Source organism: Carassius auratus, chromosome 36 (assembly GCF_003368295.1).
Source record: "Carassius auratus strain Wakin chromosome 36, ASM336829v1, whole genome shotgun sequence".
Lineage (NCBI taxonomy): Eukaryota > Metazoa > Chordata > Actinopteri > Cypriniformes > Cyprinidae > Carassius > Carassius auratus.
In genome coordinates this window covers 10,281,771-10,309,221 of record NC_039278.1, presented here as the reverse complement: position 1 = coordinate 10,309,221, position 27,451 = coordinate 10,281,771, and the positions used below count along the sequence as shown (strand labels likewise).

Below are 27,451 nucleotides of genomic sequence, written 5' to 3'. Positions count from 1 at the left end.
TCGAATGTCCAAGATTGCTAATTTATTGTTAATGTTTGATCATATATTTCAACAGGTCACAATGAAACTCACTGTAGGCTATTTCCTTTCAGTATAGTATCAGCTGACATACTTTCCCGTCTTTGCTTTGATCTAAGGCCGAGCCGAGCCGAGCCGTTCAACTTGGCTTTTTTTACAAAAAAATAAAAAATAAAGTATGTTGCTACAGTTTAGATGGGATTTTCTGATGGGATTTGTTTACCATTTTTTTTTCCCTCAATGGCCTCTGAAATCCAAAACCAAACAAAACAACAGTTTTAGGGAGAATCTTTTTTTTTTTTTTTTTTCTTGAAAGAAACCAATTTTGTTGTGGTCTCTTATAACTGTTAGGCAAGGTTACGCAAATTGTACTTCTTAGCAAAGTATTAGTGAATCATATCTGTATTATTTCCCATACAATCCTCAAATTTAAACAAAACTGTCACATCTTGAGAACTATCTGGGAGGAAAAGCTCACCTGTCTACACTCAGTAGTCGATGAGCATGAGACATGGCGGGACATGTTATGTTGGACAGCAGGTACCAATGCCCAGAGCAGCTCAATGTTAAAACTGCCTTTGCTTTTTTTTGGAGTGCCAGATAGTGGAGGAAGCAGACAGTCAAGCCTCAGCAGATATGGAAATGCCTTCTCTTTCTATTTCTGAGCCTCTGACAGGTAGTTGTATACTCTCAGTCATGCAGAGCTTAAATGTTTGCTGATCCTGGAGTTCAGGGATGTGAGATGTGCTTGTGTAGATAAAAAAGCTTTCAGAAAAGCATGACACCAAATGGGGCTTTCAAAATACCAAAAATGTACCAAAAATACCAAAGAACTACATATCCATAACTATTATATTTAAAAGAATGCAAATTGAATGGAAAGGCTAGATGCATGATTTATTAGTTTTTTTAAATACGTTTTATATATATAATATTTATTATTATAAATATTATATATATATATCATACTATTATAGCTTATTATTATTGTGTTCCTGTGGCTCAATTGGTAGAGCATTCAAGCGCAAGGTTGGGGGTTTGATTCCCTGGGAACACATCATAGGTAAGTCACTTTGGATAAAAGCATCTGCTTTTAAATGTAATTATTATTATTATACATTTATTTAGAAGTACTTAAAAAGCAACGCACATTATTTAAAATAATTTTTTATTTAAATATTTTAGACACATCCCTTTGACTGACTTTCTTTCTTATATTAACTTGACAAGTACTTGAAAGTCTATAAAAAGTCTATATATAATAATAAAGATTGTTTTTGAGTATTATTATTATTATATAAATCAAAAATCTCCTATCCCCGCTGTCCAACCTGCAACACAGCTGGGGGAAGGCAAACAGATGCACAAAAAAAAAAAAAATCCTCATGCAACATAGGAAGGTTACAGCCACAGCTGTAATCTGATGCTCTCCAACATGTTGACAAAGCAGTTAACAGCACGAGCTCAAACAACAGCAAAAATATGGGGGACAGATGCAAAATGAATGATTGCAGCAACCTTTAATGAATAGGAGTCATACAGGGATGGACGGCTCTTGTGTGTGCATGTGTGTGTGTGTGTGTTCGGTCTCCCACTGTAATTCACAAACACACACGCACTCTCTGGATAGTGTCTCTCGGTTCTGAAAACTCTGATGTGTACTTCAAACACAGCAAACAGACATGTCTGATAAGAAAGACACCTCAGACCCACACAGTAGGACAAGGTAACCAGCCCAAGGCTGCCGGGAAGAACAAAGTGAACTTGGGACAGACAACAGCAACAGCAGAGACAGGTGAGAACGGGAGGTTTGATCCAAATCCACATCAACAGCTCCTTCAGATTGGCTGCGAAAACTTGTTTTCATGGTCCACTCTACCACAGACAAATATGCCTATCACGAATCGATTACAAACTATATGAAAGCTGTCTGGCCGTATCTGTGCATCTCACATGCAGGTTCAGCTGCTGAAGACTTTTCCCTCAGGAAAGGATTTCTCAGCTGTAAGTCTGATGGCCTGAGTCACAGACTCACTTCCTGATCTTTCATGTTTCTGCCGACCATCCCTTGAAGAAAAAACGAATCTTAGGCTAAAAGAGTTACAACCGCACAGCAGTTACACAACCAGCACTCATTAATATTGCAGCAGCTCTATACTGGGAACAAGAGAGGAGTAAAAGAAAAACAACCAAAGAGAACACATAAACACACATATAAATGTTTACTCCCATCTGAAATAAGTTGGTCTGTCAACAGTTACAAAAAATGTAACTAATTCCAGTTTTTAATAGTTTGACAGCCCAACGTATTTTAGAGAACTACTGCAGATAAAAGCTTATATTGTGTGTGTGTTACCAAGTTCACTTTGGTAGATTAAAATAAAAATAATAATAATAATTAGTTATAGGAAAAAAAGACAATGGTGTTAGAAGCCATTTCAAAGCGGAAAGTTTAAAACAACAACAACAACATTTTGAGAGAAAAAAAAATACTTGAATTAAATAAATTGCTGAAATTATGGATGGATCAGTTAAAGTGACATGGCCAAATATGGTGACCCATACTCTAAAGTACTGTAAAGTTATTGTTTTTATATACAGCCAATTAGAAGTACTGCAGACTAAAAGGTTGTACACAACAAGGACGCAAAATAAATCTAGCTGACGATTATTAATAAAAAACATTGTTCTAATTCTATGACAACAGCAAAGTCCACAGAGGCACAACATTGATGAGGTGAGGTGATGAACGAAAAAGCAGAATGTCCAACTTCAGAATCCACCCAAATTTGAAAGAGCATTTTAGTCCAATGGTATGGAAACGAATATATTTATAGATATAGTTCTTGGCGTGAACTGGATTAATTCCAATCTTACATTTAAAAGAGAGGAAGGAAAGAAGGAAATTTAGTCAGGTTTACTTATGACTTCTGTGTTGTTCCCAAAGTGTATCTAAATATGCACACACACACAGAGACAGGTATAAGGCCTACAGCAATGCAGAACCAGAAAGTATGAGACTCCACAAAGAGAAACTGAAGAAAATCCTGCGCCCAGATGACAAACGGCACTTTTGATCCTTGCACACCGGAGAAGGAATTCGTAAAAGATTTGGCAACACTTCCAGGAGACGAGACTGAATAAAAAGACCCAGGGCAAGATGCAGTGCATCAGTGTTTCAGGGTCTTTTGTGAAGGCAACATGAGACATGTAACCGTTCTCTGTCACAGAGCTCAATGAAGAATGGCTGAATTAACACACCTTCCTTTCTCCCTCACACATATGTGTCTCATCATTTCCTGGTTAATTATTAACACCGAGGAAGGTTATAAGGTCAAAACATGCACACAGGCATTTTTAGAAATACAGTGTGACATATATGATGGAGGCATGATTTTTATTTTGACTGCCAAGAAAAGAACACTGAACTGCGTTGACATGGCTTCATACTGAAACCGCAGCACAAGGGTCTGTGATTTGGAAAAGACACACTGCACAGCTTTTGCCTCAGGGTGCAGATGCAAGAAGCTACTGGATACTTATGACTGATAGTTTGCTTTGTTCTGCAAATATATCTCTAGAGTATAAAATAGTCCCTCTTTTGTAGGAGACTGAATAGCTTTGGATATGTTTTCAAAAACACGTGGACAGGCAGACATGGGTTTTAGTGAAGCTGTGTCTCCAAACCCGCCATTTCCACAGGGGATGAACATTAGAAGTAAATGTGAGATGTAAAAATACTTTGAGAAAAGAACTTTGAGAACTATATATATGCTTTAAAGTAAATATGATCTTAAAGTCAAATAACTGAAATGATAAACCCCCAACTTTCTTGAAAAATCAATATTAGTTAATGGACAACGACAATATTGTGCAAAGGACAAGCCACATGCTACACGATATTAGACAGGAGTTGTCTATGATAATGCAATTTAATTCAAATAGAAGCGAAAGTATATGACATCTAAATAAAAAAATATTTATTTAGAATCATATTTAATAACACTGTACATACACACAAAATATTCAGAAATACAAATAAATAAATACAAATATTATATTAGAAATAAACACTATATCATACAAAGGTTTCGGATTAGTACATTTTTGTCAAATAAATTAATACTTTTAGCAAGGATGCATTAAATTAATTAAAAGTGATAAATTAATAAATGCTGTTCTTTTAAACTTTATATTCATCAGTGATGAATAAACAAATGTATCACGAAAAAAGTTTTTTCATGGTTTGCATAAAATATTAAGCAAACTGTTTTCAACATTTATAATAACAAAATGTTTCTTTATTTTAAAATATACTGTAAAAGTTACCTTATTTAATAATATTTTATTTTGATCAAATAAATGCAGCCTTGCTAACCACTTCTCTTAAAAATCATTAAATAAATCATATTGACCCTAAACTTTTTGATCTGTAGTGTATATGAGTAATATTAATAAAATAAGTCAAACAAAATATTTTTTTATTTTTAATAATTGTAAAAAATAATGTTTAAAGTATAAGTATAATTAAAAAGCATATCTAAAAAATTAAATATTAAACTCAAAAATGTATACGAGTACACCTGAATATTCCAAATATATAACCAAATATTCAAATGAGTAAATTCTGAATAACTACCACCTGCTGTTTTTAAAAGTAGTGTTAAAGGTCATCAACGCCTCAGATTATACTTCTTTTCTATTGGTCAGTTTGAAAGCCAGGTGCTATTTAAAAAAAAAAAAGCAGTTTTACTAGAAAACTAACAAGACCTGCAGAGACACGACCTCAGATTCTTGAGCATCTCCAGCCCAACCCTTGGGGCCCCCACAGAGTCAGAGGAAAGAGACATAAACACAGTTACCAAACACATAACGGTCTCCACAAGTGGAACGAGCACACCTACAGTCGTATGTTATCATTACAAACCCAGTTCAATACTTGTCCTCAGATGCTACCCGGCATGCACCCTGTCTAATCTAATAAAGCCTCGCAAACAAGCTTAATCTTATTTTCTAAATTATGATAACTCACCACAACAACGTTCTCATAGGCGTATCTCCTCAGAAATCACAGTACAGTACAGAATGCTTGCTCTAAAGGTCTATGTACTCAAACCCAGCTGCCTGGGGTCCTGATGAAAATATAATCTGACATTATGTCCTTTTGGCACATGGTGTGCAAACACACTCGGGAACGCATGCAAAGATGCAAAGTCCACTGCATGTGTGGGTGCTCAATCAGGGTAAATAGGGATTCAGTTGTTTGGACTAAAAACAGATATGCGGTCATTGAATCATGATTAATTCAGACACACAGTTTGCAGTTTCCTATGATAATATGACCTACACTGACACCAAATATCATGTTTACCTGTCACCCCGCCCATCCCTTGTTCCTGACAGGATTCAAAACTGATCAGAACTGAAAGAGATCACCGACCTTAAAGGCAAACTTGCGGTTGATGTTGTCTGATGCCTGGACTGGTCCAATCTTGAAGCTGAGAAGAGGAAGGCTGCCCAAGACTACTTCTTCCTTCTCGTCTGAATGAAATAAACATTGAAAAATGAAAGGAAACAAGTATTAATCATAAAGTAAAAAGAAAATATGACAATGAAAAATAAAAACAAAACATTTGTATTCCAACCTAGATTTTAAAAAGCTGATTCTAAAATTAAGTGATGATTCCGTCTTAAATCAGAAAAGTCCAACTTCCTGTTGTGTGCCGCTACACTGGTGGTAAGAAGGAATGGTAATAGAAAAGCAGGTAAACTGAAGGTGAATCTCATAATAGATATCCATTTGTATCTCAGCGTAGCACTAATGGCACTGAAGCGAGAAGCAGCACACAGCCTTGGAGAGAAGAGCTCGGTCTGGTTAAATAATGGAGCACATCGTTAAATTTTCAGCAAGTGCAGAAGTGTGGAGGCCAACGGAGATCCAGCGTTCACATTCTCGTTCTCCTGTACTGAGAGCTGCTGTCGGGGAAATGCAGTGAACCCACCCGCGCGTGTCTTCTGACAGCACTGTGTGTGAATGAGAGAAAGGGAGGGACGGAGGGAGACGAGGGGTGGAGCAGGTGCTGTTTGTGTTGTATAGATGTGGGTAGAGCGAGAGAGAAAGAGAAGGCAAAAGATAGCTCTTGTGACTCAGTGCTGCAGGAATTCTGGCTCTCTACCAGCTGTACCTGCACTGAACAACCAATCAGAGCCTATTATTCTGTCAACAAAAGCCTAGGCAAAAACAATCCTGTGTAAGAAACATATATTGACATGGAAATCTATTTATTTTATCCCCACAACAAAAAATGCTTGAAAACACAATGAAATGAACACGAACATGAAAAGCACAATCCAAACCTGTCTGTCAAGTTTGTAATCAGTACAGACATTGACAAGGAATGTCACTCCCCATATTCAGATTTGTGGTCAACAAATTATACTTTTTTTCAATGGCTGAATTATTATGCTTAGTCTCCCAGTCTTAGAAATGTGGTTACTGACTAGCTGTCTGCATAAATCTAACCTGACTCGCGAAGAATACAGCATTTCAATCTTGATTTCCACAAGATAAATCTACCTGACAAGTACAATTGCATGAAATGATTAAACTAACTTTTTAAATTTATTTTATGTACCCTGTTGGCATAATGTTTTCTTTTGTTAATTTAAAAACTTAAACTTAAAAAAATTGTTTGTTTAAAACAAGAAAAAAAAAAGACATATTCAAGTCTTTTGCTAATTTTTTTACTATCTGTTAAATATTTTAAGATGTGTTCACTGGAAAACAAGGTAAAAATACAGAGTTTCCAATCTTTTTCTACATTTTTTTCTTTGATGGATCATTTTACAGTAGAAATATTACACAACATACGGGCTGACATATCAATCACTCCCTCCATAATAACAGGTGCATGTCAATACAAAAGGCGAGGCTTTAATGTAATTATTGTCTATTTTATATTTTAGTTATAAACTAAATATTTAAATAAATATAACTATAAACAAAATGATGTCATGTTTACCACGGTTCATCAACTTTTTGCACCCAAAATCTTATTTATATAGGAATATACAGATTTCTCAACGGGTTCAAACTGGCTACACAAATTTTCCACGATGGCCAACAGATCGCTACTGACTATGGACATTTATGCTTGCAAAATTTCGGTAAGATTTAATTCATGCATCTGCACCTTAAAGGTCCCCTGAAGTGCCTTAAAACACTCAACATTATTCTATGTGGTGATGTAATTTCAACTGAAACAGGAAGAGAGGGCGGCACATATCTAGCAGCCCCGCCCCCTTTTAAAATAGCCAATAGCGTTTTGTTTACATCTGCTCACCATAGCCGTTGAGCTCGGTAAAGCCGCATTTGACAGCCACAGTCTTGCCTCCAAGATTCAATATGTAACTCTTAGTAAAACCAAATAGTGGTCATAATCATGCTGAGGCTGGGTAGTTTTTAATATACAAGTGTTTAATTTATGCCATTTCGTGCAGATGATCTGTTCTGTGCGATCGCGTTTCTGGACTGGATCCAAAGTCTGGATGTGCGCTGCCATGGTTCTGCCCAGATCTATTTTCACATTTATCAATCAGTTTCATTTTTTTCTGTTACCCTCTCTTCCTCGTACTTGGCATACAGCTCTGATATCTGCAGCGACGACAACAGCGGGCCATTTTTCATCATCTCTCTGTGTTCAGAATACCAATTGAGGCATTAAATCGCTCTGTCACACATTCTCAAGCTCTTTTGCACAGCACAGTTGGGTAGATGAATCCGGGGTGAGAAGAGGGCGTAGGGTGTTGCACCATGACCAAGATATTAGGGCAGCTATGGAGATGTATGGAATACAGCCATATTTTTATTGACACGTTTTTTAAGAAATGAAAGTTTATGTATGATCATTTCTTCTTGCTTTGTCTTCAACCTTGTCTTTACTTTTTCATTGAGTTGCCACAATGCATTTGGGACCATTTCCACAGGAGGCTTATAGGTTTGGGAAGGGAGCACGTGTTTTGATGTTGCCTTCAGAATATGAGGGTAAAGAGAGGCAGTGTGAAGTAATTAGCCAGAAAGACGTGGGCAAAGTCAACAGGGTTGAATCATGCAGCTGTAGCCCCACAGGCCTTACTTGCTGCACTCACCAATATTATTAAACCTGCTCTGCTGCACACAGAAAGCTTTAAAAACATCTTTGGTAGTGTAAGACGTGCTGGTCTCATGGCGCAGTTTTTGTTTGCCATGGAAATGGTTTAAATTACTCAAATCAGATCATCCAAAAATGATATTTGTGTCATAATTTACTCATCCTCATGTTGTTTCAAACATAGAAGACATACTCTCTTCTGCAGACCACAAAAGAAGATATTTTGAACAGACAGACAGAATGTGTTTGTCCATATTCACTGAAAGTTAATTGGGTCCAAAACAACAATGGACCCAAAGGACACATTATTTGGACAAAATTTATGAAAGTATCTTCTTTTGTGTTATATGCGACATAAAAGTCAGTAAATTATGATTTGTTGTTGGGTGAACAATCCCATTTCACTATATGGTAAATTTGCATTGCATTAGAAGACTTTTTTCTTTTTTTTTTCTTTTTTTTGCAAAAACAGACATGCAACATATAGTAAGTAAAAAAAAATAACATTTTAAAATTAGTTGCATTTAAAAATCCGCTTTGGCTGGAATTCTAATGGGATACGTGCTTCAACACTTTCAGCTAGCATAATGCTTCTGAGCAAATACATAGTGCTCAAAAACCAAGATAACCTCACTGTTTTTACATGGGTGATTGGCCGTCACAATCTCACAAAACAAGTCTGTCTCTGATATGGAATGTAAGAATACAGATGCACATGGAACAAGAAGCCAGTCTCTGAAAGCTGAGAACACACTAAGAACAACACCAAGAACAAGCGAAGAGAGTTTTACAGGAAGTCTGACATGTTTGGAGCTGCTGGGAGACTCTGAGAACACAGTTTCTCATATTTGCATTACCTCAGAGAGTATCACTGTCAACTATTGTCAGGTGCGCACACATAAGTACACAAAAATACAGTCATTGGATTGAAAACCAGAACTACGTGACTGAATAGTAGTGCCATCAGTGCTGTTAGCTTTTTAAACAATGCGCAATGAATCACAGACAAGAGTATTGTCGTAAAATTATGTAACAAGATGAAAAAAAAAGTACAGTTGAGTACTTGGATTTTAAACCATGTAAGGAAATTATGAACAGAAAACAAAATAAAAACAAAGTACAGTGCTACTTTGATTAATGAGGGAATTTATGCAGATAAAAAAAAAAGAAGGAAAGAAAAGCCAACTGGATTGTTTTTTTTTTTTTTTTAGTAATTTTTTACACATAAAAATTCTAATGAAACATTCTAAAGAAAAAATAATATTAAGAACTAAAAGAAAAATTCTGTTATTTACTCATCCTCTTTCCTTCCAAAGACTTACTTTTTGTCATGTATATATATTATATATATATATATATATATATATATATATATATATATATATATATATATATATATATATATATATATATATATATATATATTTATATAGACAAGACAAAATTATTACATAAAATTAGTGTTATTAAAGATATTTTTCTACCTTTTCTTGTGGGGATGTGTGTGGGTGGGGGTGGAAGACAGAAATTCATGCTTTACAAACTAAAAACAAGAAGGGTGGAAAGGAATGAGAGCCAGTGAACTAGCGTGTTGCTGTTGATAGATACTGTCTGTGGTTACAGAAAAGGGGACGGGACATGTGCTGGACAGGCTGTCAGCTGACGTGCATCATCCACACCTGCGGGGCAACCTCTCATGTACTGACATGCCCAGTGCAAACCCACTCCTTTATAAAGGGCATGCTATCTGCCAATGGAGTCTAAATTTAAATTATATATATATATATATATATATATATATATATATATATATATATATATATATATAAAGCATGGACATCATGAAAGGGTTGAAACTCCCAGATGTGACCAGTGTCTGAAGAACTGAGCAGAACAGAACTCTGGGATTTAAATGAGAGAAGAACACAAAGGTAAATCTGGACAAGGCTGTATACCAACTATCCTAACATCCTCCTCTATCCCATAGTGCATCTGGATGAGATTGATTCTCCATGAATGAGCTGTGAAGGCCTTTGAGGCTAGTCTAAATGAGAGGGTCATATATTCCCATCACACAGATCACAGTCCAGAGCGTGTGATGGATGTGATTGGATAGTATAGGAAGTTGGAACTATTCTCCACTTATTTGTTTCACACTTAAAGGTGAAGTGTGTCACTTCTGCACCAAACTGAATTGAAAAAACAAAAATGTCTTCCACTGGCCAGACAAAGAGTGGAAAATTCCATTCAAAACTCACGACAGATAGAGCAAATGTTACTTTGTCAAATTAAGGATACCTAAACAAACTGAATAAAGTAAACTGTTTTGGATGAATATTATAAAAAAATATATTTTTTTATTTATTTAAATTTTATTAGGACTTATCCCAAACAAATAAAATATTATGTAATCTTTTAAAAATATTTTTAGTCTTAATATAATTTATTTTCTTAGATCTCCAATATTACACACTCCTGAGGAATCCAGCTACACTTCATTAAATTCTTTCCAACAACAAGCTGATTATATAAGAAAAAAACGAAATCTCATGTAAAAACATGTTATTATTTCAAAGCAAATCAAATTTAATTACCAATGCCTTGTCTATGCCTCGGCTGCAAGGCAACCACAAGTTGGATACTTCAGTGGATACTTCAGGTTTATGTAAAACTCAAGAGTGCTGTCATGACAACATCAGCTCCTGCGGCTGTCATGACAACATCACAGTGTCCAAGAGAGATAACAGACATGACAAAACAGGTCTAAACATGAAATCCTATTTTTTTTAGCACTTAACGTAATGAAAAGTACAAGATAACCCTTCGAAAAAATTTCAGTGGCTGTACTGTGGTCCTTTCTAAGTTTTCATATACATAATATATATGTATATATATATATATACTTACGTTCAAAATTCTGGGGTTGGTTTACCATGCATTTACAGTGCTTCATAATACAAGAGTAATTTTTCTTTGATACAACATGGATAAGAGTTTCCTAAGGCCTTCATAGAGGATGTGTGCTTGTGCTAGACTGTCATTACAGATCTACTTTTATACTTCTCTCCTTCACTATTGGCAGTACACAGCCTGAGCACTGAAGTATTGCCATGGGGTAAATTCAAATGTTTTGCAGAACAAACTGGTTTGGAAAAAATACATTAAAATCATACAACTCTGAGCTCTTGGGAACTCACTAAATGTTTAACCTAATTCACGCCTTATGCATAAACCAGCATCTACAGTACACAAACAACTTACCTTTATAGTAGAAGAGACATCGATCTGTCAGCACGAACCAGCGCTTGTTCCACTGTTTCATACCACTGCTTGCCTACATTACAGAAAATGAGAAGAAAAAAAATCAAGGCCTTGAAATTACATCTAAGTGCCTAGACGTTGTTGAAAGAGAGCTGCTTAAGTTTGGATTATGGAATGGTGGCTTTGGGCTGTGTATGTGTTTTTTGTTTGTGTGGATGATGATGAGGTTTAAGGATGAGCAACAGTACCTGTTTGTGAAGCCAACCCTGCCGGGCCACCTCAGCGTTGGGGTTGCGCCGCATGGAGTTGGAGCGCTTCCCGAACGTGGCTGCTCTCTTGGGTGTGGGTGTGCGTGTGCCCTGGTGGGAGAGTCACGGAGGAGTGTTTACATAATAACACTAACAGTAATCACACACACACACTCTAATGATAAATGACAGACATCCAGTGTTGTAATTGTTAAATAAAAAAAAAAATGAATAGTTGTAGTATTTATTAATTAAAATCCAACAAAAAGACGTCAAATAAAACTGGTAATGTTAGAGGTTATTTCTTATTAATTAGAAAAAGCTAACTGAAAAAAAAATTAGTGAAATTTGACATGCAAATAAATTAAGGCAAAAAAAATAAAAATAAAAAATAACTAATAAAAATATTAAAAAAACATTAAAAATACAAAAAATAAAATAAAATTAAATATATAAATATAAAATCATTCAAATACTATAATAGTACAGTATATAAATAATATTAAAGTTGCAATATCAAAGCAAGACAAAACTTTGTTTTTAAGTTTAAATTTAACAGTTATAATCTTACAAAATTGTAATATAGTAAAAAAATATTTAATAAATATTTTTTTTTGATTTAAAATTCAATAATAATAACATCAACAACAATCATTTCTAAGTATTATTTATCAAAGTATTTATGAGTTATTAAAAATATATTTTATAATAATAAAAATAATGAAAACTCTACAGTTACAACAAAATGTATTTATTCATCTTTGTTAATATTAGTTCACAAACATAAGTTTATGTTAGCTGAGGTCCATTAAATAATATTAATGGATACAAAAAGAATACTTCATTTTAAAATTCATTTTAAAAATAATACAAATAATTACAAATTATTATTAACTTAATCATTAATATTAACTATTACTACTACTACTACTACTACTGTTAATAATAATAATACTAATACTAATAATAATAATAACAATACTAATAAAAATAATTATTATAATTTCTAGTTCTGTCAACTATTTAATTTACAGCATGTGTACTGACCCGTGAGTAGTTCTGGGAGTCCGGGGGCGTCTCAGACACCATGCTGAGATTGTTGGTGTTGCTGTTTGCTTCACTGGCTTTGTTCACTGGCCCCCTGCCAACCGCCTTGCCGTTCATTTCCGAATCAGAGCTCCTGTGAGCACACACACAAAGCCACTGAGCCATCCCAGCTTCTGATACGTAACAAACCTCTCATCTGCCTGCGTTCAGCGCACAAATGCAGGGGAATCATTTTCAAACCAATGTACTGAGCTCAAACTGGTGAAAAACTGAGGGTTTATGGGAAGGAAGCACACAGGCATTTGGGGCGCAGCTATTTTTATTCCCAACTGGCACCATCGCAAAGGCCGCACCCCTGATGTTGCAGTTTAAAAACAGGCCGTTGGTTCACAAAGAATGTGATTGGAGTGGGCGAAAAGAGGAAGAAAGAGAAAGAGTTGTTGGTGGATGCAGGCCCGCAGTCCCAGGTCAATCATATTGATCTCCTTACTAGGACACCCAGGCCCTCTCCAACACCCTTCGATCCACCGATCAGCAAGACAGATGAATTTACAATCCCCTAAAGCCGCTCGGTGGCTAAAGCTTCCATCTTGGAAAGCTTGCTGTGGTGCACGGCACCATCCGCAGTCAGTTTACAGCCATACGCAAGTCATTATGAGTCTCCGAAGCTAAGAACATCACATAAACATAAGGAACTGAGCATTAACACATTTCAAATGGAGACATAAAAACACACACCATCATTAGCACAAAGTGGGAACACTCATATGACAATAACAATTATACATTAGGACATGATTCCCACACTAGAATCATCTCTGTGCTAATGATCTATGGCTTTATTTCACCTTCGCTGGAGATACTGCTTCCTGTGTCTTACCAGGAAATGAATTAAATTAAATTCTGGATGGATCTCGGTTTTAATGGCATTGCCCCTTAATAATGTGCTCTCGGCTCTCGACTCAGCATTACATCGATCCAAAGGAGAGTGGGATCTTGACAGAGGTAAGTGCATTTTCTTTGTCCAAGAGGAATATTTTAGTAAATTTATAGACGAAATCAATGAAATCCTGACGTGTTTATCCTCCACATGTAATATGATAAAGTTCAAGACTAATTAATAAAATGCTTTACGTGTGATTTATCCAGACAGTGCTGTTTCTTTTTTTTAATTTATGTTTCCGCTAGTCTACAATTACTGTATAGTGGCTATTATACAAAAAGGCAGACAAAACAGGGCTGGTCTGACAAGTAACTGTTTCTCTGTCTCGTCAAGGGCGTTCACACTGACGTTTGCTGCAACAAAGAGATGGAAATGATTCATTTTCAGTGAGAGTTGATGATTTCCACCGACGTGAGTGACAGTGACCGTTGAGAACACTGTTTCTATCAGCAAGTAAACTGATTTCTTGTCCAAATAAAATTACATTTCATTTTTACCTAAGATACAGCTGATTTGAAATGTTTCATTTCATTAGATAAGACCCCTGTTCTTAAACTGGGATCCTGTAAAGCCCTTTTAAACTGAAATTTGGACCTTCAACCCGTTGACCACCATTGAAGTCCATTATATGGGGAAAATCCTGGAATGTTTTCCTCAAAATCTTAATTACTTTGTGACTGAAGAAAGAAAGACATGAACATCTTGGATGACATGGGGTGGATAAATTATCAGGACATTTTTCTTCTGGGAGTGAACTAATCCTTTAAATGCTCGTTTTCACTCAATATCCTGTTAATCTTGAGTACCTATAGAGTAGTACTGCATCCTTCATAACTCCAAAAAGTCTTTAGTTTTATTATATTCATAAGAGAAAGATAGTCTGTACCGATTTTTCCCGGAAAAACACGACCGGCTGGAGGCGTGACGTGTGGGCGGAGCTAAAGAATCACGAGCGCCAGTAGGCTTTTGCGTTGATAGCATGTGGAAACTGTGACATTATCGTGAGGGAAAAACCATCATCCAAAACAAACCATGGCTTACAGCCAGATTCAGCTGTTTATTTATGATCCAGAATCAGATCCCGAGGCTGAAACTGAACGAGAGCAGCAGCAGCAACGACTCGCTCCGAGCGGGGCTCGAACCCGGGTCTCCGGCATGGGAGGGGACGCACTATCAAGGAGGCAGAGATATTTTAAGCAGTTTTACTTCTCCGCCTGCTGTTCCAACAGACGATCGTGACCCTTTTTCGTTGGGATTGCATCATCCTTAATAAATAAACGATACGCAAATCCGGTGTCAAACTGGGCCTTGTTTGTAAAACAAGCATCTTCGAAATGCAGGGAACAAACAAAAACACTTGCACAACTCCGCTGATGCTCTGTAAAAATAAACTCCATCCACTGGTCCCTTAATGCTGTTTTTTTTTTGGTAATCTGTGCAGGGTTGTCTTGCCCTGGCAACCAAAAACACACTCCTTTTGTGACATTTCGCGACGCTCTGATCAGTGAATGTCTGTTGTGCTCTCAGTGCTGTGCTATACGGGAGCGTGCGCTCTTCCGGCAGACGTGCCCTCAGGACCCATATAAGGAAATTCCGCTCCATCTAACGTCACACAGAGCCATACTCGGAAAAAACTTTCCGAAACTTGTGACAAACTGGAAGGAGTATTTTGGGAACAAAAATACTCCTTCAAACGTACAACTTAATTTTTGAAACTTTGTCCATGTTTAGCATGGGAATCCAACCCTCTTACAGTGTAAAAAACTCAGTATACATGAAATAGCATTTTAGCACCCCCCCCCTTTAATATTTTTGTGAAAACCATGTTTTTCAGGTTATTTTTCAGAATATAAAGTTGAAAAGAGCAGCTTTTATTAGAAACAGATTTTGTCCCCCACAGATTTAACAAAGGCAGTATAAAAGCAGCAGCACATTTACAAATGAATAAACTAAAGCTCACTCACAGAAAGGGTTTCAAAGGTCCGTTCTCTTCTAGATGTGTCTGGATCACTTGCTGGTGTCCAGCTGTTCCATTAGGGTCATTTTGACTGAAAAGAAGAAAAAACTGCTTAGAATTTCATTGACAAACACATTTCAATCCATCCACAACCATCTTTCTTTTTCTCTGGAAGAATATGAAGCCAACAGCATTGGGAACTGATTTTCCATTTGTTTAAGATGCTCCACAATTCATTCTTGTGGCTTAAAACCTGTTTAATAATTCAGCATTACAACATTAGGTCCGATCAATACAACTGCTGTGGAAATTAATGGCTGTCAGCTCTTGTGAAAGAGTGTGTAAAGTGTCAAAATATCAACAAGAACAGTTCTAGCAGCATAACATGTCAGAGCTCTTACACACCTATTATATTGAGTCTATATTCAGAGAACCCGTGTCATTTGTCCACATACAGTGCCTGAAGAATGGAGCTTCAACTTCCTGTCACACTTTCTCTGACCTCGGCTCGTGTGTACTCCCATGTGCACTTGTAACTTGTGTCTCGGGTGTAAATCCTACAAGTGTTTGCATTGCTGCATGTCACTTTCCTGGCTACTGATTTTACAACTGCTGAACAGGGAGCAAGCAAATACGTTTTCTCTGTTTTCTGTGAGGGACATGCAGAGACATTCAAACTAGCATTTAGAGGAGATCCAGGCCATAATATATAATTTCAGTCATTCTACAGTTAGAGTAAAGTGAAATTTAGACTTGTTTTGCTTCAGGAACCAGATTTTACATTGGACAAGTGCAGCGTTGTTATTGTGAACCAAAACTAAATTATTAAAATTGTTTTTGTTAATTTAAATGAAGCTAAAATAAAATAAAATTTAAATATGAGAAGAAACAAAAATAAAAAAACTGGAATATTAGAAACAGACTAAATTAAAATAAAATAAGTTGACATGGTTAAGTATAAAAATTACTAACACTAAAACTGAAATAAAAATGTTATTAAAGTTTGATAGAAATATTTGAAAATTAAGTAATACAAATAAAAAAAGACAAAAACACATAACTAAAAAGATATGAGAATAAGAGATATACTACCTATCCATGTTGGCATCTGTCTAATTTAACAAGCTAAATCAGCTAAAGCTAAAAGTATTGGACACACAGACTTTGACACTGACACCAAACTTTATAGTAAGGGAAATTAACTTCTCCCTTATAAAAGATAATGAACCTACGTAATATGTTACTGTAATGATGCAGAATTATAGTACATGGCTAAATGCATTTCATTATTTGCATAATTTAGCAATTAATTTTCCTTGTTGTCTAAAAGTCATGGTAAATGTTTATAAGTGAAGGCAAAAAAATATACATTTAATATCATGACTGTCACGTGACTAGCTAGAGTTTAATCCACATTTAAACCATACATCATTGCCAGGCGAACATGTCTTAATGAGTTCTTTAAGGCTTTTCACACTATGCTTTACCTTGGGTTAAAAAAAGCTAACCCATAGTTAAGACCACTACGACCTTGAGTAAGTAAATATTTCACATTTTGAAAGGGGGTTAGCATGTTATGCTAAATGTTATGCTAACTTCATTCAAAGTGCTAAATGTCTACATTTACACAACTGGGAGATGTTTTTGTTCATAACAACATTAACTCGATTTTATTAGTTCTTCCAGTTGCTTGCTACTGTCTCAGCTACACACTACATGTATATTGTGAAGGTGCTAGCATTTTACAGGAACCGACAACGAATCTTAGACTTTACAATTCTTGCTGCATGAAATATTCAGTTGCATAAACCTTTATGCTCTGTTTAATTTCATTACCAGAGAAAAGGTTACAAAGTAGCCAACACTACTAGCGAATTTATGATATGAAAATTCCACATGTGCAAAAGTCACATACTTCAATTTGACCAATATTATTAACCTCATAAATATTGCAAGTAAGAAACTTTAACCCAAAGTTTACACATTTGTAATCTGAAATCCTGACTACCCCAGATCAATGTGGTAACCAATGGCCATCAGTTAACAATTTCTTGGCTCTCCTGAAAAGACACTAGACTCAAGGCCCTTATATTCCTCTTGCTCTTGTCTTATCATTTCAGTTTGATGGTATTCCTACATACAGCAAACCCACCATATAAGTGTTCTTTAAATAGGCCATAGAAGTGCACTCGAACAACATGCCAAATTTTGGCATTAACCACTTAAGGACAACACAAAAAGAACACAAACTCTGTGCAGTCTCTGTAGACACACAACACACACGTGGCCTGATAGGTCGGGGACAAGAAACACAAGCCAAGAATACACTCATGCCGAAGGCATCTACCTCTTGACACCAAAAAGGTACGTATAACAGAGCCCTGCACTCCATTTAACATCAGAGGACAAACACTTAGGTAAATCTAGCACAACAGCCCAGCCACCAAAATCAGGTTGAGATGTGTGAGCACACATGTGCGTGCTCCAATGTGGTTTTGCAATGGAGCACACCTGCTCGTGTGTAACCTATAAACCTACGTAGAGGCACTAGTCATAGAGGCTCATAAACATCGCTAATATGACCACTAATCAATACTTGATTTGTTAGTGAACACGAAATGATTCAGCAGCATCAGAATAGAGCTTTTGAAGGCATCCACACTGGAATCCAGGAGGGACACAAATGAGGTGTCAACACAAATCAAACTTGCTGAGAATAAACCTCAATATCTCGTAAAGATAGTCCATGGGAAAGCAGGCACTGCATTGCAGTCCTGCCTGACCTCCAGCTCAGAGTTTCCCCTCACACCGCTGTCTGCCGCTATAAATTCATTCCCAACATCCTGCCTTACCTACCTCACTCGCCGGTCCGCGCGGAACTTCAGCATTTTCCTCCGGATCAATCATATAAATCAGTGGGATGAGGCCAGGTGGAGAGAATAGCAGTTTTGTTATATCGACAGCAGCGAGCCTTTATTGCAGGAGCTGTAGGGTGCTGGACACAATAATTGCTGTCCTCTTTTCTCCCCTTGAGCATGTGTGCTGTTGCCAGCCAGCTTCACACAGACACACTCTCTCTCTCTTTCTCCCTCACTGGCTCAACCTCTATATCTCATTCTGGCTCTCTTGCCTTCTAGATCTGCTCGGCTCAGCTTATTTGGTTACTGGTTTCGTTCGACTCTCTCTCTCTTTCTCACAAACACAAGTTGGGCCTCCTGTCACAAATCAGATTGAGATTTAGATGCTATCCACAAGCCTAACCGAGGAGGAGTCATGACCAGAACTCCCCTGAGATGTCCATGACAGCCTTGGCTGTGGTGAAGGAGAGTGGCCGAGGCAAAAAACAGGTAGACGGCTTTGCATCTGTACCAGCCCCTTGTCAAACCTTACCCAGAGACACACACATATAACACCAACAAGGAAATAATTAGATCAGTACCTCACACAGAGATAAGCTCAGCATTAAAAACAATAAAATTCAAGCATATTAAAATTAGGGGTGTGCACGAATAGTTGTATATTCAAATATTCTATCTGCAGTAATTATTAGAAAAATAAAAACACTATTAGAATTTTCACTAAAATGCTAAATAATCACTTAAATGAAGAATCATGAAATATAAACACCAGAATGTCATGACCAGTCGAATGAAGAAAAACAGTGGCACATCATTACTGCAGGTAGGCCCCGAGAGAGCCGAGGATCTACTTGTTTAACAGACTGAGGCAGTGTATCCACCAAAGCATTTTTTCCTGAGGCTAGCATATTCTTAAAATTGTTTTTAATGGGAGCGCCACATTTTTAGGATGCCAGCAGAACAACAAAGTGCTAATAAATGTTAAACTTTGGGCAAAGCGCACCGCTCATCACCGTCAGTTTTCAGTCAGCTAACCAATCACAGGGGAGGAGGGGCGTGGCAAAAAACGCACCAACCAACTGTCAACAAGGAATCATATGACATTGCTAAAAATAACATTATTTGGTGTATTTGGTGTAATGCAATAGGTTTATGTGGTTAAAATGCCACTTTGTCATATATACTCAAGTCATATTGACTTTAATTATGTCAGTGGACATACAACCATTTTCTCTCACTCTAATGACTCATTTATCTTCGAGTAAGTTCCTTTCAAAACATCAAGAACACACTAGCAGCCAATTTCAACCCTAGCAACCATCCAAAACATTCTAGCAGGTATCTAGAAACAACCCATCACCCTAACAAACCCTCAGAAACCCAATCAACCATTAATCAACCACACAGCAACCCCATAGCATTCCCCAGGATACCCTAGAAACCACTATGAACATCCTAGTGACTGCTTTACACTGTGGCAAACACCCACCACACTCTAGCATTGTTTATACAGTCACGCACCACTTGACTAGTTATATCATAGTTTTGAAGTTAACAGTTTCTATGCAGCTGAGATAAAACAAGAACCCTTAGTGACCGTGGAAAGATTATGTAATACCTGTTCCTAGTGTATCTTGATCAAGAAGAAATTAATAGTTTCCATCCACGTAGATAAAAGAAGCCTGTGGCATCTGCTGAGGTCAGTCTTACACTTTGCCTTAGTGAGATGTGTCAGCTGTCAAATCCACTATAAACACACGGCCGTCGTCCAAGTTCTTCTATCCGTGGGCCTCAAATATAAGTGGTCTCACCAGATGGTCTCCGTACCCAGTCCCCTGCTGTAGACACATATGATAGGGACACGTACAAATTGAAGGAGGCCGGTCACCTGCCCCTCTGAAGGCATAACCTACATATTGAAACGCCCTCCTCACCCTGGATTTCAAACCTTCATATCAATCTCTTGCTTTCTTTAAAGATGTCATAAATATATTATGAATATTTTAACTGAACTCTTGAATATTTGAACTAACCCTATAGATTTCACATTAATCATTTGCATTCCCAGCTAATCCGTATTGTGTTTTGTAAGACGTCAGCTTTCATTCCTCAGCTATTATCCTTTCTTTAACCTTGGATATAAAGAGCGCACATTCATTCAACACTGAGACAGAGTTGGTATGGAATGTACCATATAAGCTTATAATGTGTCTGGTTTTTGCTGTACAGAACGACACGTGGCATGCCGAGTCTAAACAGCACTTCCATTTGCTAACAATTTACCTGCTGCGTTTGTGCTGTTAAAAAACCTTCCTTCTGTGCTGCGCTCAGAATCGAGAGCTACACACTCAAATTAAAAGCGTCTTTGCGGTGAAAGAGTGAAGGTCAGCCAGAGAGCCAGTTTGTCATCTGTGCTTGAGGGACTCAAACGACTCGTATGAGCGCTGTCTCCACGAAAAACGCCCACTCAGAGATCATCTGAGAACACCACAGACAGACTTAAAACAATATGTGGTTTATGTTTTGTGCAGGGGTGGAATTATGATTATGGCTATGAAATATAATGTCTGCTCATTTAGATTGGCAAGATGGAAATCTGAGTGTTATTTTTGTGAATAATGAAAAGTGAAATAATTATTGCTGTCAACACTATACTGTGGGGTGAGACCACTTTGAAATATGGGATTTAATATCTAATTAAATAAAGAATCAATAAAAATACGGAAATGTTATTAAATACTGATTTTTTTTTTCAATATTAATTTTAAAATACTCAAAACGTGAGATTTAAATGTGAGATTATTATTTATTTATTATTATTTATTATTTTTAAATAAATAATTGTTAAAAATACAGAATCCCAAATTAAAAATATTTAAATATTAATATTTAAAATACTCAAAATATAAGATTGAAAATGTCATTTATTTTACTTAAAATATTTAATTATTATTATTATTTCTAAAAATAATGTTTTAAACTGTATTCTATTGTTAGGTGCATTGATCATTCAGTTTTTACACATGATGTTTTACAGTGATGCATGACCTCATAGACTAAATTAATCATGGATATTAATTATGCAATGAGATAGCTTTAAATCATTTTACACAGTATTTGTTGTCTTGGAGGTAAGAGAAGAAGTAAACGTGGTGTTTCAGCAGTTTTCCTGGCAACAGCAATCCTAAGATCGCACACGCGTGTTCACACTCACATGCAATGACTCATCTCGCAATGAGAACGTCAAGGACAGAGCTATTGAAGGAGGTACCACAAACATTCACAGAAAAATACACCAGCTGGAATATATATATATATATATATATATATATATATATATATATGTGTGTGTGTGTGTGTGTTTATAAACATAATTTAAAAAAAGGAAAACATACGGCACACGATGAATTAAGTTAGGATAGACTGAAAAAAAAACTAACAAAAAAAAACACTTTATTTACCTTTGTAAATGCTATTATTTTGATTCTTATTTTTGTATCGTTTTCAAGTAATATTAGCCTAGTGACATTTCAATATAATATTACTTGAGCACAACATTACAAAACAAAAAAAATCTAGAGAATATAACATAAATAAAAAATTTTTTTTTTACCGCAATGGCATTTTTTTTTGCCCTAACGTGCACTACCAAAAAAAAAAAAAAAAAAGAAAAGAAAAAGGGTGTTTGAAAACCTGTTATGCTCACCAAAACATAGTTTTGAATAATCATTTAAATAAAAACACAGTAAAAACTTTTTAAAACATAACATTGTGAAACATAAATGCAACTTAAATTAACTTATCTATTTTAATATATTGTATATAAATATGTAAATTAATCATATTATGTTGAAATTTAAATATAATTGAATTAATTTTAATGTACTAACGGTGATGACAAATCAGAATTTTCAGCATTTATTACTCTTCAGTGTTACATAGGGGTGTAACGATTCACTCGTTTTCTCGATGCTTCGATAACTAACCCTGATGATTCATATGCATCGATCTTGAAACATGATTTTTGAATCGTGAATTGCCGATCTCGGACATTAATCGATTCAAAACACTAAGAATCGAATGAATCACAATTTCTATGGCGATTCAATGCTTTCAAAATATATACACATTAAATTGCTACATACACAAATTAATGGAGACCTTGAAGAGTATTCGTAAATTGTGCCTCTAAACTGTCCTTCATGTGCTCCACTGTTTTCCACCCGAGACTTTCACAGGATTGCGATTGCAATTTAGGGGAAACATTAAATATTCCTGTGAATACACTTTAAGAATGCAGATTTAAATTGTTATAATCGAATCGAATCAAATTTAATTGTGACTCAAATCAAATTGTTCTAAATTTGCAAAAATCGTTCATGAATCAAATCTAATTGCTGCCTTCCCAAAGAACCATTTTTTACATTATCAATATTTAAAACATTGCTGCTTAAATTGTTTGTGAAAACCTTTTCAGATGCATATTTTTCAGGATTCTGTATGTATTTGTCACGGTTTTACGCTGCCTGAAGGAATACGGAGTCGAGGGTAAACGGAATAAGGTTTTTAATATATCCAACACAGGGGATATCCAACATGGAGCACAGAGGTAGACACACGTAAGTAGCAAGTGGTCACAAGTGAGCACAAGTGAGCACAAGTGAGCACAAGTGAGCACAAGTGAGGACCCGACAAAACAGAACTGAAAGGACAAGGCTTAAGTACAAAGGATAATGGGGAAACACAGGTGGATGGAATAACTAAATTAACAGGGACATGGAACACATGAGGAATAGAATTGACACACCTGGGAACTAATCAAACTAAACACGGAAGACAGAAACTGGGTCACTGGGGCAAAAACACTAAATGAGTCCAGGTGTGTGACAGTACTCCCCCCTCCCGGTAGGTGCGTCCTCGCACCGTAGAAACAACAGAGGGAGGCGTGGGTGGGAACTTGGGAGGAGGTTCCGGTGGAGGACGGACTCCCAGGAGGGGGCCAGCAGACAGGGACCACAGAAGGAGGAGCCAGGGAGGAGACGACGGAGGGAGGAGCCAGGGAGGAGACAGGAGCAGGAGGAGCCAGATGGTCCACCAGAGACCAGCCAGGACGGAGATCCAAGGTGGAGTCGACGGCGGGAGGAGCCATGGTGAAGGAGGGGTCGACGACACCAGGGGGCCGACAGGCGGAGACTGCACCGGTGGGTGAGGAGCCCAAGATGGAGCAGCACAGCCGCAGAGCCAGGGGGACGTCGAGGTTCCGGAGGGCCTAGGTGGAGCAGAAGGCTCAGGCGACCAAGGCGGAGGCGGGGTCCTGGCAGACCGATGTGGAGCCGGAGCGACCGAGGATGGAGGTGGAACCGGAGGGAAGGAGGAGCCTGACAGAGCCGGAGGGATGGAGTGACGAGGTGGAACCAGAAGAAGTGGAGTCCCGAGGCGGCGGATGGTCGACGACTGACCAAGGTGGAGCCGGAGGGACGAGGGAGCCCGGTGGAGCAGGTGGGATGACAGGCCACGGTGGAGACGAGGGAGCTAAGAGCCAAGGCGGAGCCGCTGGGTCGAAGGACCGAGGAGGAGTCCAGGGCTCGGAGGCTGGAGGCGGAGACAGGGCCTTAACACGCCAAGGCGGAGCTGGAGACTGGCAGTCCAGCGGCGAACCACCGCGCCCCGATGGCGCGGACTGAGGGTGAGCTGCGGGACTGGCTGGCACCAGCAGGGATGACGAGGAACTGGCTGGTCTAGGAGGAGGAGAGAGGAGAAGGATTGGAGGAAGGACAGGAGGATCAGGACTGGACGGAACCAGCGAAAGAGGAGTAGAGGGACCAGCAGGTTTGGGAGGAGGCGGGAGAGGGAGGCTGGGAGGGAATACAGGAAACACAGAAGATTCAGAGCTGGGCGGAACCAGCGGAGACACAGAAAATTCAGAGCTGGGCGGAACCAGCGGAGACACAGAAGATTTAGAGCTGGGCGGAACCAGCGGAGACACAGAAGATTCAGAGCTGGGCGGAACCAGCGGAGACACAGGAAACTCAGGGCTGGACGGAACCAGCGGAGAAACAGAAAACTCAGGGCTGGGCGGAACCAGCGGAGAAACAGGAAACTCAGGGCTGGGCGGAACCAGCGGAGACACAGGAAACTCAGGGCTGGGCGGAACCAGCGGAGAAACAGGAAACTCAGGGCTGGGCGGAACCAGCGGAGACACAGGAAACTCAGGGCTGGGCAGAACCAGCGGAGAAACAGAAAATTCAGGGCTGGGCGGAACCAGCGGAGAAACAGAAAACTCAGGGCTGGGCGGAACCAGCGGAGAAACAGAAGATTCAGAGCTGGGCAGAACCAGCGGAGAAACAGAAAACTCAGGACTGGGCGGAACCAGCGGAAATGGAGCAGAGGAAATGACTGGAGGAGGTAGGAGTGGGAGACTGAGAGGGTATACAGGGGAATCAGGGCTGGACGGAACCAGCGGGGAAACAGGAAAATTAGGGATTACCTCCATAGACCAGTCCATCAGATCCAGAACTTGCTCCATATGATCTTCAGAGACTGCATACAGCTCACCCTCAGTAGCAGGAGTGTGGGCAGGGCTTTCCTCCATGCCCTCGATCTCCACGAGGACTCCCACGATGCACGGTGTGGCCGGCTCACACACCTGGTCAGTCGCGCTCTCGAGATCCTGTTCCCTGTCAGTGGATGGCTCGGGCTCTGCGGCTGCGGTGGGCTCTGGCTCCGTGCGGCGTGATGGTGGCTGGCTGGTCTCTGGGTCGGGAGTGGGGCTGGCGAGGTCCTCTATGGGGCAGATGGTGAAAGATGAGCCATTTCTCGCCAGAGTCCACTCCACGAATGCGGCGAAATCCTCTCGAGGACCATCTTCGGACGACAACGCTCTGCATTTGGAGTTCAGGCTGGTGTTGTAGAAGGTGCAGAGCACGCCGTCCGGGTAGCTGGTGGCATTAGCTAATAGGAAAAACTGTCTGGTATGGTCCTCGAGAGAACGTCCTTCCTGCTTCAGCAGGAGGATGAGGAATTCGGGACGATAGAGGGGATCCATAGACACTAAGAAAAGAAAAGACTGTGAAAAAACAAAAGCAAAACGGAGGGAAGAACACGCAGTTTTCTATTTTCTCTTTTGAAGGTCGGGTCTTCTGTCACGGTTTTACGCTGCCTGAAGGAATACGGAGTCGAGGGTAAACGGAATAAGGTTTTTAATATATCCAACACAGGGGATATCCAACATGGAGCACAGAGGTAGACAAACGTAAGTAGCAAGTGGTCACAAGTGAGCACAAGTGAGGACCCGACAAAACAGAACTGAAAGGACAAGGCTTAAGTACAAAGGATAATGGGGAAACACAGGTGGATGGAATAACTAAATTAACAGGGACATGGAACACATGAGGAATAGAATTGACACACCTGGGAACTAATCAAACTAAACACGGAAGACAGAAACTGGGTCACTGGGGCAAAAACACTAAATGAGTCCAGGTGTGTGACAGTATTATTATTATAAATCAAAACCTTTTGTAACTTTATAAAATGTCTTTAATGTCACTTTTTATCAATTTAATACATATTTGTCGAATAAAAGTAGAAATGTACTTTTAATAAAGTCTTTTTTAACAATAGTGTAATCTGAACAAAGTTAAGAGAGGATAATGTTTGAAACAAGAAAAACAACAAGAAAAATCTGACTTAAAACATTCTCTGAAAATAGCTCTTATATGAGTTGAAAGGGACACATTTTCTTTCAGGTTGGGAATGGGATATTAAAGCTAGGGTACAAAAGACAAAAATGGTTGGGAAACTTATGCAACTTTGTTTTAAGAAAGTTTAGATATCTCCAAAGGAAAACAAAAGCAAATACTGGGGTTGATCCCAGAGCAGCGTATAATTTGCTGTGAGTGGCTGTCTTCAGGAGGAGGCATCATGGAAACCGATACAGGGAGTTTCCCACTACTTCCCTTCATGTTCTTCAAAGCTAAGGTTACATCTTCGAACTGCCAAGAGCTGCCCAGGCCTCTGTACCTTCACCAAGTGTGATCTCATAGCACAGAGAAAGAAGAGAAAAGAAAGTGAGAGAGAACAAGAGAAAGGAAGGCAGCAGTAATAAAATAAAAGAGCAGAGGTGGGGAAATGTACCTGTGTGTCTAATTAATGATGGAGGCTGCAGTGAGTATTGATTGTTAAGACTCACCCAAATGGATCAATGAACACTGGTGGAAAAAAGCTGCTGACAAAGCTTTCTCTCAGGACTATCCTATTGAGTATTGTGCTCAGTGTGGCATGAGACTGTCCGTTAAAATGCTTTTCCTTTAATCTAACAGCATTTAATACCTGACTTTATAGGAACAGTTCACCCAAACATGAAAATCAGTCATCATTTACTCACCCTCATGTCATGTCAAATCTGCAGTTATTTTTCTGTGGATCATGAAAGTAAAACATTTTGAATGATCTTTACCCAACTTTTTACAAAATGACCATATATGGCTTAATAAATAATGACCACATTTTAATTTTTACATGAGCAATCCCTTTAAGGATCAGTCAGTCCCCTTGCAATGAAGAGGTTTATGCTGCAAGTTATAAAGTAATGAAATCCTAAAGCACTACAATTTTCAATAAGCTCATCACTCAGACTTTCTCACCATCTATTTTGTTTATTAATTTGATTGTTAGTAGTTTCCCATAGCCTGCCACATACTCAATAAATCATGATATATTAAATATTCGCACATAAACAATGGATAAATCATGTGGGTGAAACTGGCTTCGGGCCACGAAAACACAAAGCTTACACAAATATTTTGTAAAAAGATTCACAGATCGGTCTTTGTGAATATCCCTCCTGTCGTCCAGCAGACAGTAAATCTGTCAGACACACCCTGATGACATCACCGCGGTGAAGATTAATTAGTGCCCACTCTCAGGTTTGCTGGCCGAAGCTCAAATCCATCTCCCTTTGCCTCATC

The 27,451-nt window shown here is 38.3% G+C and overlaps 1 protein-coding gene across 1 annotated transcript in view; it reads right to left on the bottom strand.

Annotated features, from left to right (window-relative positions):
- LOC113055215 (pleckstrin homology domain-containing family A member 6-like) overlaps window positions 1-18,752 on the bottom strand; it is a 40,842-nt gene extending 22,090 nt beyond the window's left edge. Inside the window, 6 exon segments of the mRNA XM_026221297.1 lie at window positions 5,459-5,559; window positions 11,430-11,502; window positions 11,678-11,788; window positions 12,725-12,857; window positions 15,632-15,715; window positions 18,481-18,752. Coding sequence (XP_026077082.1) covers window positions 5,459-5,559; window positions 11,430-11,502; window positions 11,678-11,788; window positions 12,725-12,857; window positions 15,632-15,715; window positions 18,481-18,512 — 534 coding nt within the window. The 5' untranslated portion in view covers window positions 18,513-18,752.
- Between the last annotated feature and the right edge of the window lie 8,699 nt (window positions 18,753-27,451).